General features: G+C 39.1%; 1 protein-coding gene and 1 long non-coding RNA gene across 6 annotated transcripts in view; one reads left to right on the forward strand and one right to left on the reverse strand.

The window, feature by feature from the left end:
• fmnl2a (formin-like 2a) overlaps nt 1-18,905 on the forward strand; it is a 187,905-nt gene that overhangs the window by 133,875 nt on the left and 35,125 nt on the right. For 3 of the 5 annotated variants that reach the window (XM_061878975.1, XM_061878974.1, XM_061878978.1), the window contains 13 exons: nt 2,500-2,574; nt 4,557-4,667; nt 4,791-4,940; nt 5,174-5,275; nt 8,444-8,741; nt 10,500-10,691; nt 13,292-13,312; nt 14,500-14,624; nt 14,686-14,885; nt 16,707-16,941; nt 17,019-17,087; nt 18,346-18,426; nt 18,496-18,625. In XM_061878975.1, coding sequence (XP_061734959.1) covers nt 2,500-2,574; nt 4,557-4,667; nt 4,791-4,940; nt 5,174-5,275; nt 8,444-8,741; nt 10,500-10,691; nt 13,292-13,312; nt 14,500-14,624; nt 14,686-14,885; nt 16,707-16,941; nt 17,019-17,087; nt 18,346-18,426; nt 18,496-18,625 — 1,789 coding nt within the window. The remainder of the gene's footprint in view (nt 1-2,499; nt 2,575-4,556; nt 4,668-4,790; nt 4,941-5,173; nt 5,276-8,443; nt 8,742-10,499; nt 10,692-13,291; nt 13,313-14,499; nt 14,625-14,685; nt 14,886-16,706; nt 16,942-17,018; nt 17,088-18,345; nt 18,427-18,495; nt 18,626-18,905) is intronic. The other 2 variants (XM_061878976.1, XM_061878977.1) reach the window with 1 other exon arrangement.
• The window catches only part of LOC133537876 (uncharacterized), a 44,270-nt gene continuing 42,695 nt past the window's right edge, over nt 17,331-18,905 (reverse strand). The window contains exons 4-5 of the long non-coding RNA XR_009802868.1: nt 17,672-17,831; nt 17,331-17,514 (exon numbers count right to left, since the gene is read on the reverse strand). This is a non-coding gene — a long non-coding RNA (uncharacterized LOC133537876). The remainder of the gene's footprint in view (nt 17,515-17,671; nt 17,832-18,905) is intronic.

The following is an 18,905-nucleotide window of genomic DNA, read 5'->3' on the forward strand; positions in this document are numbered from 1 at the left end:
TATATAAGTATATATACATATATATGTAATGTATATATGCCGATATATATGTATTGTGTATATGTATGTATATATATATATATATACATATACATAAGTGTATATAAATATGTGTGTATGTTACTAAGTTTGCAACACCACCATATCCTGCTTGGTTCTATATATGTGTGTGTATATATATATATATATTAGTGTGTGTATGTATGTATGTTGTGTACATATATATATATATATGTTGTGTATATATATATATATATATATGTAGTCTGTCTATCTGTGTTGGCCCTGCGATGAGGTGGCGACTTGTCCAGGGTGTACCCTGCCTTCCGCCCGATTGTAGCTGAGATAGGCGCCAGCGCCCCCCGCGACCCCGAAAGGGAATAAGCGGTAGAAAATGGATGGATGGATGGATAAATATGTGTGTGTATATATATGTATACTGTATGTATGTGTATGTATGTACATATATATGTATGTATATATATATATATGTGTGTGTGTGTGTGTGTATAAATATGTATGTATGTGTATATATATATATATATATGTATATAAAGATATATATATTTATTTATATACATATCTTTATATACATATATATATGTACATATACATACATATATGTATATATATACATATATATATATATATATATATATATATAATCTTCATATACATATATATATATATATATATATATATACACATACATACATATTTATACACACACACACACACAAACACAACTGTGATGTGGCTTGATCTAGATCAGGGGTCACCAATGCGGTGCCCGCGGGCACCAGGTCGCCCGTAAGGACCAGATGAGTCGCCCGCTGGCCTGTTCTAAAAATAACTCACAGAAGCAGCACTTACCAGTGAGCTGCCTCTATTTTTAAAATTGTATTTATTTACTAGCAAGCTGGTCTCGCTTTGCTGGACATTTTTAATTCTAAGAGAGACAAAACTCAAATAGAATTTGAAAATCCAAGAAAATATTTCAAGACTTAGTCTTCACTTGTTTAAATAAATTCATTTATTGTTTTACTTTGCTTCTTATAACTTTCTGAAAGACAATTTTAGAGAAAAAATACAACCTTAAAAATTATTTCAGGATTTTTAAACACATATACCTTTTTACCTTTTAAATTCCTTCCTCTTCTTTCCTGACAATTTAAATCAATGTTCAAGTATTTTCTTTATTTTTGCTGTAAAGAATATTCCAAAAATGTATTCTGGCAAATGTAGAAAAACTGCAAAATTCTTATTTCAAAGTCTTTTGAATTTCATTTAAAATTTTTGTTCTGGAAAATCTAAAAGAAATAATGATTCGTCTTTGTTAGAAGTATAGCTTGGTTCAATGTATTAAATATTATAACAAGGTGCAGATTGGATTTTAACCTATTTAAAACATGTCATCAAAATTTTTAAATTAATTTTAAACAGGAAAAAATACTAATGATGTTCCACAAATTCTTTTGTTAATTTTTTCAAAAAGATTCAAATTAGCTAGTTTTTCTCAATTTTTTTTTGGTGAATTTTGAATTTTAAAGACTCGAAATTGAAGATAAACTTTTTCAAAATTTAATTTTCATTTTTTTCGTATGTTCTCCTCTTTTAAACCATTCAATTAAGTATTTTTTTCATCATTTATTCTCGACAAAAATGTTCTGTAAAAGGAAAAAAATGTACGACGGAATGACACAAAGAAATACACCTTATTATATACATAGATTTATTTATTAAAGGTAAATTGAGCAAATTGGCTATTTCTGGCAATTTATTGAAGTGTGTATCAAACTGGTAGCCCTTCGCATTAATCAGTACCCAAGAAGTAGCTCTTGGTTTCAAAAACTTGATGGAACCTGATCTAGAGTATCTTGAGGGGTCTGATTAATAGTTTGCAACACCACAATATCCTGATCTGTCCTTTCATTCTCTGGCGGACTATGTGGAGGACCACCACAAATAAGAGTATGAAACACTGCAGCACAGTGGACTGTCTCAATTTCTTAGAACATCTCAATTTCTTTGAATTTCTGCAAATGACAGTTGTGGCCCCCTGTGGGCTGTGGTCAACATGTTTTGGAAGATAAGTACATGTAATGTAGATATCCTCAAAGTTTTATGATTACTAGAAAAATTAACAATTCATTCCGAAGTCCCATTTTGCCCCAGCAAGGATATTTTGGTTAATTGTATTCACCTGCTTACAAGTCCCCTAAAGGTGTCTACCAAATTTAAAAATTGGATTTTTTGTAAAGTGCATTGAGCTGAGTGGAATATTTACATTTTTAATCGTTTCTATCAGAAAGGTAATAGCGCAAGCAATAAAGTGGGGGTGCATGTTTTGATTTTTGTTGCAGCACTGTTTGTCTAAAATCCTTCATCCAAATGTATTAGTGATTGCGCTGCATGACGTACAAAAAAGGATGCAGGTTCATCTCAGGCTTTTTTGGCCATAAAAACATCAATATGTAAGTATTGTGGTTTGTTTTGCAGGTTTGCATGGAGACTCAGCGGTTTGAGAGGCTAATGGAGTATTTCAAGAATGAAGACAACAACATTGATTTCATGGTATGCTGGCTTACACACACACACACACACACACACACACACACACACACACACAAACACACTTGCACACACAGGTCTAATAACTATTGATTTCTATCCTTTAGAGTCCTCACAATTAGCAATAAATAGCAAGTAGCTTGCGAAGTTTTTGAGCTTGTGAATTTGTTTTATCGTATATCCTATATACTGCCATACAGAGTATTGTTTTTGTTATATATGGAGGTGAAAAAGACGATGGATTGGTCATAGTATCTTTTAGCAGTGTCGTATTGTCCGTGGTGGTGCTTTCAAACTCAAACTTTTAACACCACCCAGACCAGGGGTGGTCACACTTTTTCTGCAGGCGAGCTACTTTTCAATTGACCAACTCGAGGGGATCTACCTCATTTATATATATCATTTATATTTATTTATTTATGAAAGAGACATTTTTGTAAACAAGTTAAATGTGTTTAATGATAATACAAGCATGTGTAACACATATAGATGTCTTTCTTTCACCAAGACAAGAATATAAGTTGGTGTATTACCTGATTCTGATGACTTGCATTGATTGGAATCAGACAGTAATGATGATAACGCCCACATTTTCAAATGGAGGAGAAAAAAAGTTGTCCTTTCTGTACAATACCACATGAAAGTGGTTGGTTTTTGGCATCTAATTCATCCAGCTTCCATACACTTTACAAGAAAAACATTGGCGGCAAATTCCGTAGCTTGCTTGATTGACATTCACGGCACCCGAGGGTCTTGTGAGATGACGCTGGCTGCTGCCAGTTCATTATTATGAAAAAATGACAGAGAGGAAGGCGAGAAAAACTTTTTATTTCAACAGACTTTCGCGCCGTCCCTTCCGTCAAAACTCTAAAGGCCGACTGCACATTTCCTATCTTCACAATAAAAGCCCTGCTTCATGCTGCCTGCGCTAACAAAATAAGAGTCTCGGAAAGCTGGCGTGCACAAGTGATGTGCATGCCAGCTTTCTGAGGGATCGCTTGTGCACGCCAGTTTTCCGAGACTCTGTATTTAGTTAGCGCAGGCAGCATGAAGCAGGGCTTTTATTGTGAAGATAGGAAATGTGCAGTCGGCCTTTAGAGTTTTGACGGAAGGTACGGCGCGAGAGTCTGTTGAAATAAAAAGTGTTTCTGGCCTTCCTCTCGGTCATATTTTCATAATAATGATCTTGCAGCAGCCAGCGTCATCTCACAAGACCCTCCGGTACCGTGAATGTCATTTAAGTGACGTCTTGGTGAAGATTGATGATCACTCATTTTTAGGTCTATTTTTTTTAAAAGCCTGGCTGGAGATGGACTGACACACCCCCCGCGGTCGACTGGTAGCTCGCGATCGACGTAATGGGCACCCCTGACCCAGACAAATAAGCCCTATAATTTGTATCATCAAACTAACAGAAGTAGGTTGCGTCACATCTGCAGCTCATGCCAAGTCTATCATTTCCAAGCAGATCGGAATAAAAGGCACTTTGAAGAAAGAGCTGGCTTGAGCCCCTTTAGGTGTTTTCAATCATGTACGCTTCAGTATATTAGGAATGTTTGTGAAAGGATCAGTGAGGGAAAAGTAGCAGGCAGGGTTTGACAAGACAAAGCTGCTTTGCAACAAGATGCGAGCACGTTAATGTCATGAAAGCGTGTATTAAGGATGTTTTAGCAAGTGTTTGTTTACGTCTACATGAAGATCAGTTCATGCGAAGGTAGCCTATTGTTTTTGGATCACTGTAATCTGCCAGATAAACTACTCTTGTCAGCTGTGGAAGCGAAACACAACAGTGAGGCTTTACTAAATCACAGAGGCATCAATAGATTATTTTTATAACCTTTTGTTGTGCGTAAACCCAACAGATGGTGCTGTTTTCCTATTTTCATGATGTATTTTACATTTGATACAGAGCAGTGATGCACTCGCAATGAAATGCATGCTGTGGTTTAAACGCATTCGCTGTGTGTTGTCTTGTTTGCTTGTAGGTGGCCTGCATGCAGTTCATCAACATCGTTGTGCACTCGGTGGAGGACATGAACTTCCGGGTTCATCTCCAGTACGACTTCACCAAGCTGGGTCTGGATGAATTCTTAGACGTGAGTTGAGACACTCACGGGCTCGGCGTTGTCATGGCTGCACCCTGGAGGCAGTAACCATGTGCAACACAATTACTGCCCGGCTTTTTTACAATGCAACTAAATTACGTGACTATCTTCTAGAAACTCAAGCACACAGAGAGCGATAAACTGCAGGTTCAGATCCAGGCCTACTTGGACAATGTGTTTGACGTGGGCGCCCTCTTGGAGGATGCCGAGACCAAAAACGCGGCCCTGGAGCGTGTGGAGGAGCTGGAAGAAAACATGTCACATGTGAGTGTTCATTCTTCCGTGGCAATACTCTTTATTAATGTCCAAAATGACAGGATATTGATGCTTGTGTCAAGCCGAGCTTAATAAAGTGAACGGACATCACAACTCTGTCTATTTGCACCTCTGGATAGGCTTTACTGTCATATCATGTTTTAAATGGACTGTCAGTCAATAGTTGGATCCCTGACGTCTCTTCTAAAAAAAAATATATATATTTTTTTGTTTCATTCCAGTTAACAGAGAAGCTGCTGGATGCAGAAAATGAAGCCATGTCCAAGATTGTGGAGCTGGAGAAGCAGCTGATGCAGACTAACAAGGATCTAGAAGGCATGAAGGTCGGATTGTTCTTCTTAAGACTTTTACATTTGTATAGAGGGAGTGACTATATTTATATTTACAAAATGTATGGGTGTATTTTTTTGTAATTCACACTTGACAGCCTTATAACTACAAACCCCGTTTCCATATGAGTTGGGAAATTGTGTTACATGTAAATATAAACGGAATACAATGATTTGCAAATCCTTTTCAACCTATATTAAATTTTTTTTGCAAATAATAATTAACTTAGAATTTCATGGCTGCAACACGTGCCAAAGTAGTTGGGAAAGGGCATGTTCACCACTGTGTTACATAACCTTTTCTTTTAACAACACTCAATAAACGTTTGGGAACTGAGGAAACTGATTGTTGAAGCTTTGAAAGTGGAATTATTTCCCATTCTTGTTTTATGTAGAGCTTCAGTCCTTCAACAGTCCGGGGTCTCCGCTGTCCTATTTTACGCTTCATAATGCGCCACACATTTTCCATGGGAGACAGGTCTGGACTGCAAGCGGGCCAGCAAAGTATCCGTACTCTTTTACTACGAAGCCATGCTGGTGTAACACGTGGCTTGGCATTGTCTTGCTGAAATAAACAGGGGCGTCCATGACAACGTTGCTTGGATGACAACATTCAGCATTAATGGTGCCTTCACAGATGTATAAGTTACCTACTATGCCTTGGGCACTAATACACCCCCATACCATCACAGATGCTGGCTTTTGAACTTTGCGCCTGTAACAATCCGGATGGTTATTTTCCTCTTTGTTCCGGAGGACACCACGTCCACAGTTTCCAAATATAATTTTGAAATGTGGACTCGTCAGACCACAGAACACTTTTCCACTTTGCATCAGTCCATCTTAGATGATCTCGGGCACAGCCAAGCCGGCGGTGTGTCTGGGTGTTGTTGATAAATGGGTTTTGCTTTGCATAGTAGAGTTTTAACTTGCACTTACAGATGTAGCGACCAACTGTAGTTACTGACAGTGGTTTTATGAAGCGTTCCTGAGCCCATGTGGTGATATTCTTTACACACTGATGTCGGTTTTTTATGCAGTTCCACTTGAGGGATCAAAGGTCCGTAATATCATCGCTTACGTGCTGAGATTTCTCCAGATTCTCTGAAACTTTTGATAATTTTACGGACCGTAGATGGTAAAATCCCTAAATTCCTTGCAATAGCTCGAGAAATGTTCTAAAACTGTTCGACAATTTGTTTACAAATTGGTGACCCTCGCCCCATCCTTGTTTGGGAATTACTTAGCATTTCATGGAAGCTGCTTTTATAGCCAATCATGGCACCCACCTGTTCCCAATTAGCCTGCACACCTGTGGGATGTTCCAAATAAGTATTTGATGAGCATTCCTCAACTTTATCAGTATTTATTGCCACCTTTTCCAACTTCTTTGTCACGTGTTGCTGGCATGAAATTCTAAAGTTAATGATTATTTGCATAATAAAAAAAGTTTATGAGTTTGAACATGAAATATGTTGTCTTTGTAGCATATTCAACTGAATATGGCTTGAAAAGGATTTGCAAATCATTGTATTCTGTTTATATTTACATCTAACACCATTTCCCAACTCAAATGGAAACGGGGTTTGTACTACATTCAAAAATGTACCCTGGTCTTGACATCATTACAGTCCCATACATATAGCCGCCATATTTATTTTCAAGACAAACAGTGACAGAATACATTATCTCTTCAACGTTTTACAGACCAGGGACCCCCAAACTGATCCAGAGAAGGAGCATGCACCCTCTACTAAAATTGTGATGCTGTTTTAAATTAAACTGCTTCTAAAGACACCTTGTTATTGTGCAAGACTGTACTCTAAGATATTGAGATAGTACAATATAGAGCTGCTAATAGCCAGAGCACTAATCGCTATTTGACAACTAGTATGCTAAGTGCTAGCTGGCAACTGCAGCGCTAATTGTTAGCTGACAACTAGCATCGGTGGTTATCTTAAATGTTAAGTGAATACCACAATATAAGTATTCATGTTACTATAGTGAGCCAAGGGGCCATGCCAAGGTTATTTTTTAACTACACTACAATCTACTAGATCCATTGTATTGTGTATTTAAAGACACTTTCGGTAAATTTGTGGAAGATAATATGAAAAAAGATACAAACCAAAAGGCTAGTCATACCAAAGACTATAAAAATGGGACCCATGACCTCCCTGCTTGGCACTCAGCATCAAAGGTAGGAAGTAAGGGTTAAATCACCAAAAATGATTCCCGGGCGCTGCCGCCGCTGCTGCTCACTGCTCCCCTCACCTCCCAGGGGGTCAAATGCAGAGAAAAATTTCGCCACACCTCGTGTGTTTGTGAAAATCATTGGTACTTTAACTTTAATGAACCAAACATTTCACCTTCAGTACCTCTGTTGAAGACCTTTGCATTAAATCGTTACAATAAGTCCTCATTAGGGACGGCGTGGCGCAGTGGGAGAGTGGCCGTGCGCAACCCGAGGGTCCCTGGTTCAATTCCCACCTAGTACCAACCTCGTCATGTCCGTTGTGTCCTGAGCAAGACACTTCACCCTTGCTCCTGATGGGTGCTGGTTGGCACCTTGCATGGCAGCTCCCTCCTTCAGTGTGTGAATGTGTGTGTGAATGTGGAAGTAGTGTCAGTGTGTGAATGTGTGTGTGAATGTGGAAGTAGTGTCAAAGCGCTTTGAGTACCTTGAAGGTAGAAAAGCGCTATACAAGTACAACCCATTTATTTATTTATTTATCATTAGGTTTTGTTGGTAATTAGGATTTGGATAATTGCTTATCTCGTTGAAAACCCAAATGTGTACCAGAGAAAGGAATCATTTAGTGCTTAATGGGAAATGATTGGATTTTAGATCAAGGGAGCAAAGTAGTCAATATGTAATTGTTCCAGCGGGGATGTGGCTCAGCTCATTTCCTGCCCCAAGTTTTTTTTTTTCTAATGCATTTTCCATTTTCTCCTCATGGATACACAATCACAGTTAGTGTTGTTAAATTAAATTGTACTATTCCATCCAAAATGTCTTTTTAACACTTTTTATGAACCTGTTCTTTGCCTAAATTAGAGCTCACTCCTAGATTCTGCAGGAGTACCTAATGAAGTGTCCAATGAATGCATCCCTAAGTGATGAAACGCCACACAAATTAACCCGTCAACGTACCCGCACAGGACGCTTACAAAGACACGAGCGGGAAGCTGCACTCGCTAAGGCAGGTCCTAAAAGAGAAGGACGAGGCCATTCAGCGACAGAGTCACTTGGAGAAGAAGATCCACGAGCTGGAGAAGCAGGGCTCCATCAGGATCCACAAAAAGGGAAACGGCGACATCTCCATTCTGGCCACATCACCACCCGGCGGTATGGAAGGGTTGCCTGGCACCAGGGGAAATGTTGGCCCCGTTGGAGACGCGGCGGGTGCCACCCTACCTCCACCACCTCCGGCCCCTCCATTGCCAGAGAATGGCACATGTAAGTGTACGCTTGAATGCTGTCAGCTAAATATACACAATATTTAAGGCCTACTGAAATGAGATTTTCTTATCTAAGCAGGGATAGCAGGTCCATTCTATGTGTCATACTTCATCATTTCGCCATATTTTTGCTGAAAGGATTTAGTAGAGAACATCGTCGATAAAGTTCGCAACTTTTGGTCGCTAATAAAAAAAGCCTTGCCTTTACTGGAAGTAGCAGACGATGTGCGCGTGACGTCACGGGTTGTAGGGCTCCTCACACCCTCACATTGTTTACAATATCAGCCAGCAGCAGCTAGAGCTATTAGGACCGAGAAAGCGACAATTTCCCCATTAATTTGAGCGAGGATGAAAGAATCGTGGATGAGGAAATTTAGAGTGAAAAACTAGAAAAAAAAAAAAAAAGGCGATTCAGATGTTATTAGACACATTTACTAGGATTATTCTGGAAAATCCCTTATCTGCCTATTGTTTTAGTGAGATTATACAGTACCTGAAAGTCGGAAGGGTGTGTTGACCCAGTGTCTCTGAGGGAAGTCAAGCGCTGCAGCAGGACAAAGCTCCGCTGATTTCTCCGGTAAGAGCTGGCTTATTACCACGATTTTCTCACCGAAAACTAACTGGTTGACATTTGGTCGGGATCCATAGTAAAGCTTCACATTCGGGAATTTTAAACAAGGAAACACCGTGTGTTTGTGTGGCTAAAGGCTAAAAGCTTCCCACCTCCGTCTTTCTACTTTGACTTCATTATTAATTGAACAAATTGCAAAAGATTCAGCAACACAGATGTCCAGAATACTGTTTGATTATGCGATTAAAGCAGACTACTTATAGCTCACATTGTTTAAAATAATAGCCAGCAGCAGCTAGAGCTATTCGGACCGAGAAAGCGACAATTTCCCCATTAATTTGAGCGAAGATGAAAGATTCGTGGATGAGGAAATTTAGAGTGAAGAACTAGAAAAAAAAAGCCGATTGCAGTGGGAGCGATTCAGATGTTATTAGACACATTTACTAGGATAATTCCGGAAAATCCCTTATCTTGTTTTAGTGAGATTATACAGTACCTGAAAATCAGAAGGGTGTGTTGACCCAGTGTCTCTGAGGGAAGTCACACGCTGCAGCAGGATGAAGCTCCGCTGACGTCTCCGGTAAGAGCTGACTTATTACCACGATTTTCTCACCGAAAACTGCCGGTTGACATTTGGTCGGGATCCATGTTCGCTTGACCGCTCTGATCCGTAGTAAAGCTTCACATTCGGGAATTTTAAACAAGGAAACACCGTGTGTTTGTGTGGCTAAAGGCTAAAGCTTCCCACCTCCATCTTTCTACTTTGACTTTATTATTAATTGAACACATTGCAAAAGATTCAGCAACACAGATGTCCAGAATACTGTTTGATTATGCGATTAAAGCAGACTACTTTTAGCTGGGATCGGCCTGGAAAATAATGTCCGCTACAACCCGAGACGTCAAATGCACGCTTCATCATTCCGCGACGTTTTCAACAGGACACTTCGCGGGAAATTTAAAATTGTAATTTAGTAAACTAAAGCGTCATGTGTTGCAATGTTAATATTTCATCATTGATATATAAACTATCAGACTGCGTGGTCGCTAGTAGTGGCTTTCAGTAGGACTTTAATTAGTAAACAAAACTAATTACCAGCATATCACATGATAGCTGACATAAAAAAAAAGACATGTATGCTGAAATAATACCATCATCACCATCCTTCCTGTCGTCCTCTCCAGTATCAAATGGACCTTCATCGACCACGCCTACTCCAGCAGCTCCTCCCCCACCACCACCGCCCCCACCTCCACTTCCACCTACAGGAGCCACTTCACACATGTCAGCCCCCCTGCCGCCTCCGCCCCCCCCTGCAGCGCCTCCACTGCCCGGCTGTGGCACCCCCACTGTCATCATGAACTCCGGTTTAGCCGGTAAGTAAAACGAAGTGGAAATGGAACACAAAAAGTCCTGCATAAAGCTGTCGAATAATCAAGCATTTTAAAGCCAGACTCTGATTTTTAACGGTCGTGCTGTTCTTTTCATGACAAAGCTTTATTAGTAATTACCTACAGAATACCTCTAAATTCTTCCACTACTGCTTTACTGTTGTGCCTTTTTTTCAACTTTCTACTTTTGTTGACCTCCTGGCACCCAGAAAACCCTCCCAGCTTTAAAGTAGCAGCTATAATATTTATGTTATTAAAAAATAACTTTTATTTTGTAAATAGATTGACACAGATGAAGTCAATGTGAAAAAGATAAAGGACTCCTTACTGCTTTTTAATGTAGTAATTAAGCTCGTTAATATACAGCCGCCCTCGCCACAATGGGCTTCAAATATTGTCGCTTTACCACAATGCATATTTTTGTTTTCTTTTGGTTTTTTTAAGCATATTTTACTAAATGTTTCGCCTAAATTAAAGGGCCCATCCATCCATCCATCTTCCGCTTATCCGAGGTCGGGTCGCGGGGGCAACAGCCTAAGCAGGGAAGCCCAGACTTCCCTCTCCCCAGCAACTTCGTCTAGCTCTTCCCGGGGGATCCCGAGGCGTTCCCAGGCCAGCCGGGAGACATAGTCTTCCCAACGTGTCCTGGGTCTTCCCCGTGGCCTCCTACCAGCTGGACGGGTGGCATCCTGACCAGATGCTCGAAACCACCTCATCTGGCTCCTCTCGATGTGGAGGAGCAGCGGCTTTACTTTGAGTTCCTTCTCACCCTATCTCTAAGGGAGAGACCCGCCACACGGCGGAGGAAACTCATTTGGGCCGCTTGTACCCGTGATCTTATCCTTTCGGTCATGACCCAAAGCTCATGACCATAGGTGAGGATGGGAACGTAGATTGACCGGTAAATTGAGAGCTTTGCCTTCCGGCTTAGCTCCTTCTTCACCACAACGGATCGATACAGCGTCCGCATTACTGAAGACGCCGCACCGGTCCGCCTGTCGATCTCACGATCCACTCTTCCCTCACTCGTGAACAAGACTCCTAGGTACTTGAACTCCTCCACTTGGGGCAGGGTCTCCTCCCCAACCCGGAGATGGCATTCCACCATTAAAGGGCCCCTATTATACAAAACCAATTTTTCCTACCTACTTGTACCTGTTTTTGTGTATTTGGGATCTGAATACGTCGCGAATATATTTGAAATTAAACCATGGAAGCATTGCGGATATGTTTATAAAATAATATTGCCTTCTTTCCTACTTCTGCAAAGCGAGCTGTTTGGAATGTTCATCATTTAGTGGCGTTTTTACCTGGTGTGAAATCAGCGGATTATCCATATATGGTAGAAATGTACCCAGAGTGCCTTGCGCGCGTCCGCCATTGTAGTCCAACTCTGTGCTAGTCAATAAGCTCCTTCATCCCTACTCAGTGGCCTACTGGTTAGTGTCCGCCCTGAGATCGGTAGGTTGTGAGTTCAAACCTCGGAAGTGAAGTGAATTATATTTATATAGCGCTTTTTCTCTAGTGACTCAAAGCGCTTTACATAGTGAAACCCAATATCTAATTTTTACATTTAAAGCAGTGTTGGTGGCACTGGGAGCAGGTGGGTAAAGTGTCTTGCTCAAGGACACAACAGCAGTGACTAGGATGGTGGAAGCGGGGATTGAACCTGCAACCCTCAAGTTGCTGGCACGGCTGCTCTACCAACCGAGCTATACCGCCCCGGCAGAGTCATACCAAAGACTATAAAAATGGGAGCCATTACCTCCCTGCTTTGCACTCAGCATCAAGCGTTGGAATTAGGGGTTGAATCACCAAAAATGATTCCCGGGCGTGGCCACTGCTGCTGCTCACTGCTCCCCTCACCTCCCAGGCGAGGGGAGCAGAGGACAAATGTTACCACACCTAAAGTGTGTGTGTGAGACAATCATTGGTACTTTAACTTTAACTTCATGTACACATATCCTCCACTATTGCCATTCCAAGCACAAAGTAGCACAAAGTTCAAACATCTGTCAGGAGACTTTGTATGAAAACTTAAAAACTGCGACAACGATAGCGTAGAGAAGATAACATCAAAGTGGAGGCATGTAGATAAGACCGCTCACAAAACAGTGCATTCTGAAGAGAAACATTTTCTAAATGTTACAGAGACCACAAAGAAGTGTTTTAAATGTAGAAAAAAAATCGACGACCCCTTTTAATTTTCAAACATAAAAATATCAAACTCAACTAATATATCTAATATCAAAACTTCTAGTAGTTATTGGAGACTAGATAAAACCAAAGTAATCAGAGCGGGCTGTTCAGTATCGTAGCTGCCAGGCAGCATTACTATATTGGATGAAAAGAACGAGCAATGAAAATATTCCATTTATAATTAATGATTCCTACTTTGCGGAAATTAGTTTATTGCAGTCATGTCCGTCGCTAATTAATAGTGATACACAAAAGATTATTTTATTGTTTTTTTATTTTCACCATTAATTCTGCTTTGGCTGTAGTTGTATTCATTATCATTATTGTTGTGTCAAATCTTCACTAATTCTGTAAACTCTTTGAATTGTTTCCTTTCTGCCAACCAGAGGGACCCATCAAACTGTTCTGTAGGTTCTGTGTTTTTTTTTGTTGTAATCTTTTATCTTTTATCCCTTTGCTTCTGTCCCTCCCCCTTTCCTACAAGCTTTGAAGTCGGTATTTTCTTTCTGGCTATCAACTGGTTTGAGCACTATCAGGAGTCACATGCTTTAAAAAACAGGGATGTCCAAACATTTTTCACTAAGGGCCACACACTAATGAAAATCAGTGAATGCTGGGTATTTTGGTATAGTCACTTTCAAAACAAGTAGATTATATATATATATATATATATATATGTATGTATGTATGTATATATGTGTATATATATATGTGTGTATATGTATGTATATATCTATATGTGTATATATGTTTATGTGTATATATGTATATATATATATATAATTTATATATACAGTATATATATATTATATATATATTTTTTATTTTAAATCGCATCCTTGTGTTACTTACTAGCTTCAACATTTTCAACTTTTTCTCGTAAAATTTTGCTCCTGTTTGCTCTTTTGTTTGACTTTTTAATTTATTTAAAAAATATTCACTATGTCAATGTGCCACTGACAATTAAAAAATTAGCCCCGGGTCAAACTTTGGACACCCCTGCTTCAAAATGTGTGGGACTTTTAATAGTTCGATCAAATTCTAATAGATGTCCAAACATACATATTTGGGAGCAGAAAAAAAAATACCACGTTTCAAACATTCTGCATGATTTCACCTTCCGTCTTGGTAGAGTATTGTGTGATGTTCTGTTTTGTGTGTTGCCATGTCTCAAAAAGTGTGGATTGCATGCACAAAACACCGCTCCCTATATTACCTGGCCTGCTCCGCCCACCTGAAATGTCAGCATTGATGGATCCGCTGGAGAGTCAATAAAGCCTCCTAATCTCTCCCACAAGAGAGCCCGCATAATGCATGATTTACAGAGTGATCCTTGGATGCTTTCAATGTGGTCCGAGAAAGAAAATGACCGTGTGTTTGCAGCTGTAGCCCACGTCACACCCCGTATGAAAATAATAGTCTTGCTTAATCCTGTTTATTACTCAGAGGATGCTTATCTTGTCAAATGTGAACAGTTTTTGTCACCACTCCCTGATACATGGTCCCTATTCCCCCGATTGTCGCCGCACGGGTGTGAGTGTGCACATTCCAGCATTAGAAAGCGGCTTTATTGACTTCTCCATTTCCTCTCCAGCTGTTAAAATCAAGAAACCCATCAAAACAAAGTTCCGCATGCCAGTCTTCAACTGGGTTGCACTGAAACCCAACCAGATCAACGGGACAGTCTTCAATGAGATCGACGATGAAAGGATACTCGAGGTGACCATCTTTATGCCCCTTTTCTGGCCTCACCCATCTGATTTGTTTGCTGGAATCTTAGGACCTGAATGTGGATGAGTTCGAGGAGATGTTCAAGACGAAAGCCCAGGGCCAGTCGATGGAGTTCACCATGAGCAAGCAGGTCATTCAGAAAGGACCGAACAAGGTGACGCTGCTGGACTCCAACCGGGCGAAGAACCTGGCTATCACGCTGAGGAAAGTGGGCAAGACGCCAGAGGAGATCTGCAAGGCCATTCAGTTGTAAGTCAATGCAGTACAGCAGTGGTTCTCAACCTTTTCTCAGTGATGTACCCCCTAATTCAAGTACCCCCTAATCAGAGCAAAGCATTTTTGGTTGAAAAAAAGAGATAAAGAAGTAAAATACAGCACTATGTCATCACTTTCTGATTTATTCAATTGTCCAACAGTGCAAAATATTGCTTATTTGTAGTGGTTTTTCTTCAACTATTTGGAAAAATATATATAAAAATAACTAAAAACTTCTTGAAAAATAAACAAGTGATTTAATTATAAATAAAGCTCATTTATTGAACTATTTGGAAAAAAATATATACAAAAAACAAAAAACTTGTTGAAAATCAAACAAGTGATTCAATTATAAATAAAGCTCATTTGTAGTGGTCTTTCTTCAACTATTTGGAAAAAAATATTAAAAGATAACTAAAAACTTGTTGAAAAATAAACAAGTGATTTAATTATAAATAAAGCTCATTTGTAGTGGTCTTTCTTCAACTATTTGGAAAAAAATATACAAAAATAACTAAAAACTTATTTAATTATAAATAAAGCTCATTTGTAGTGGTCTTTTTTGAACTATTTGGAAAAAAACAAAAAAAAACAAAAAACTTGTTGAAAAATAAACAAGTGATTTAATTATAAATAAAGCTCATTTGTAGTGGTCTTTTTTGAACTATTTGGAAAAAAAGATATAAAAAACAAAACAAAAAACTTGTTGAAAATCAAACAAGTGATTCAATTACAAATAACGCTCATTTATAGTGGTCTTTTTTCAACTATTTGGAAAAAAAGATATAAAAAAACTAAAAACTTGTTGAAAATCAGACAAGTGATTTAATTATAAATAAAGCTCATTTGTAGTGGTCTTTTTTGAACTATTTGGAAAAAAAGATATAAAAAAACAACAAAAAACTTGTTGAAAATCAAACAAGTGATTCAATTATAAATAAAGCTAATTTGTAGTGGCCTTTTTTGAACTATTTGGAAAAAAAGATATAAAAATAACTAAAAACTTGTTGAAAAATAAACAAGTGATTCAATTATAAATAAAGCTCATTTGTAGTGGTCTTTCTTCAACTATTTGGAAAAAAAATTATAAAAATAACTAAAAACTTGTTGAAAAATAAACAAGTGATTTAATAATAAATAAAGCTCATTTGTAGTGGTCTTTTTTGAACTATTTGGAAAAAAAGATATAAAAAAAACAAAAAACTTCTTGAAAAATAAACAAGTGATTTAATTATAAATAAAGCTCATTTATAGTGGTCTTTTTTTAACTATTTGGAAAAAAAGATATATAAAAAAGCTAAAAACTTGTTAAAAATCAAAGAAGGGATTCAATTATAAATAAAGATTTTTACACATAGAAGTAATCATCAACTTAAAGTGCCCTCTTTGGGGATTGTAATAGAGATCCATCTGGATTCATCAACTTAATTCTAAATATTTCTTAACAAAAAAATACATCTTTAACATCAATATTTATGGAACATGTCCACAAAAAAATGTAGCTGTCAACACTGAATATTGCATTGTTGCATTTCTTTTCACAGTTTATGAACTTACATTCGTATTTTGTTGAAGTATTATTCAATAAATATATTTATAAAGGAGTTTTGAATTGTTGCTATTTTTAGAATATTTAAAAAAATCTCCCGTACCCCTTGGCATACCTTCAAGTACCCCCAGGGGTCCGCGTACCCCCATTTGAGAACCACTGATCTAATCTAAAGGAGGATTTTTGAAAACGTTTTTAGAAAAAGGACTCCCAGGCAACATGGAAGTTTTCGCTGTAAATGAATGCAAGATGATTCCTCCTCTCAGGATCGACCTGCGGACCCTGCCGGTGGACTTCGTCGAGTGCCTCATGCGCTTCCAGCCCACGGAGAACGAGGTGAAAACAATGCGTCAGTTCGAGAAGGAGCGTAAGCCAGTGGAGAGCCTGACGGACGAGGACCGCTTCATGATGCAGTTCAGTAAGATCGAGCGGCTCATGCAGAAGATGACTATCATGGCCTTCATTGGGAACTTCACAGAGAGTTTGCAGATGTTAACGCCGGTTGGTTTGTTTTGTTAGACCCCAGACGTGGGCTTCATGAACTTACACCGAATGTACTTACTTTCATTTTCTGACAGCAACTTCATGCAGTCATCGCTGCATCCGTGTCCATCAAGTCGTCACAGAAGCTGAAAAAAATACTAGAGGTACGTGAGCTCCTTGTCTTCAGATGAATGGTTGTTGTGTGCTGCATGAGCTTTATGATAGACCAAAAATAACTTCACTTTTGATGAGTTTATTACCTTTCCTGTGGTGACTGAAACTTTAAAGGCCTACTGAAATTAGATTTTCTTACTTAAACGGGGATAGCAGCTCCATTCTGTGTCATACTTGATCATTTCGCGATATTGCCATATTTTTGCTGAAAGGATTTAGTAGAGAACATAAAGTTCGCATTTTTTGGTCGCTAATAAAAAAGCTTTGACTGTACCGGAAGTAGCAGACGATGTGCACGTGACGTCACGGGTTGTAGGGCTCCTCACATTGTTTACAATCATAGCCACCAGCAGCAGGAGTGATTCGGACCGAGAAAGCGACGATTTCCCCATTAATTTGAGCGAGGATGAAAGATTCCTGGATGAGGAAAGTTAGAGTGAAGCACTAGAAAGAAAACAAAAAAGGCTACGGCAGTGGGAGCGATTCAGATGTTATTAGACACATTTGCTAGGATCATTCTGGAAAATCCCTTATCTGCTTATACTAGTGTTTTAGTGAGATTATATAGTCATACCTGAAAGTCGGAGGGGTGTGGTGACAGCCAGTGTCTCTGATGGACGCCATGGAGGAGCCAAGAAAGTCGCAGCTGCCTCTTTGACAGCCGCAGGAGGACGCAAGCTCCGCTCATGTCTCCGGTAAGAGCCGACGTATTACCACAATTTTCTCACCGAAACCTGCGGTAGAGAAAACATGTTCGCTTGACCGCTCTGTTCCATATTAAAGCTTCACAACAAACAAAGAAACACCGGCTGTGTTTTGGTTGCTAAAGGCAGCCGCAATCCACCGCTTTCCAACAACAGCATTCTTCTTTGACGTCTCTATTATTAATTGAACAATTTGCAAAAGATTCAGCAACACAGATGTCCAAATTACTGTGTAATTATGCGATTAAAGCAGACGACTTTTAGCAGTGAGTGGTGCTCCAACCAATAACATCACAAGCAAGGGTCAACATAAGTGTCATCATTCCGCGACGTTTTCAACAGGACACTTTGCGGGAAATTTGAAATTGCAATTTAGTAAACTAAAGCGGCCGTATTGGCATGTGTTGCAATGTTAATATTTCATCATTGATATATAAACTATCAGACTGCGTGGTCGCTAGTAGTGGCTTTCAGTAGGACTTTAATTCACCAACGTCACCACTACAGGGAAACCAACTATCTCATGTTTATTTCCGTCCTGCAGATTATTTTAGCACTTGGAAACTACATGAACAGCAGCAAAAGGGGCGCAGTCTATGGATTCAAGCTGCAAAGTTTAGACCTGGTGAGTTTTTATTCCAGCACCCATCATTGACAATGCAGTATCTCCCAACATTTTTCTTTTGCTTTGCAGCTGCTGGACACCAAATCGACAGACCGCAAGATAACGTTGTTACACTACATCGCCAACGTGGTGAAGGAGAAATACAGCCAGGTCTGTCTTTTCTACAACGAGCTTCACTACGTGGAGAAAGCTGCTGCAGGTGAGCTTCTTTGGGAAGGAACACGTCCATCACGCTCTCACATAGCCACTGCACTGCAAAAACTGAAATCTAAGTAAGATTAAATATCTCACATTTTGATTGATTGATTGATACTTTTATTAATAGATTGCACAGTACAGTACATATTCCGTACAATTGACCACTAAATGGTAACACCCCAATAAGTTTTTCAACTTGTTTAAGTCGGGGTCCACGTTAATCAATTCATGGCACAAATATATACTATCAACATAATACAGTCATCACACAAGTTAATCAT

This window comes from Nerophis ophidion, linkage group LG19 (genome assembly GCF_033978795.1).
Source record: "Nerophis ophidion isolate RoL-2023_Sa linkage group LG19, RoL_Noph_v1.0, whole genome shotgun sequence".
NCBI lineage: Eukaryota > Metazoa > Chordata > Actinopteri > Syngnathiformes > Syngnathidae > Nerophis > Nerophis ophidion.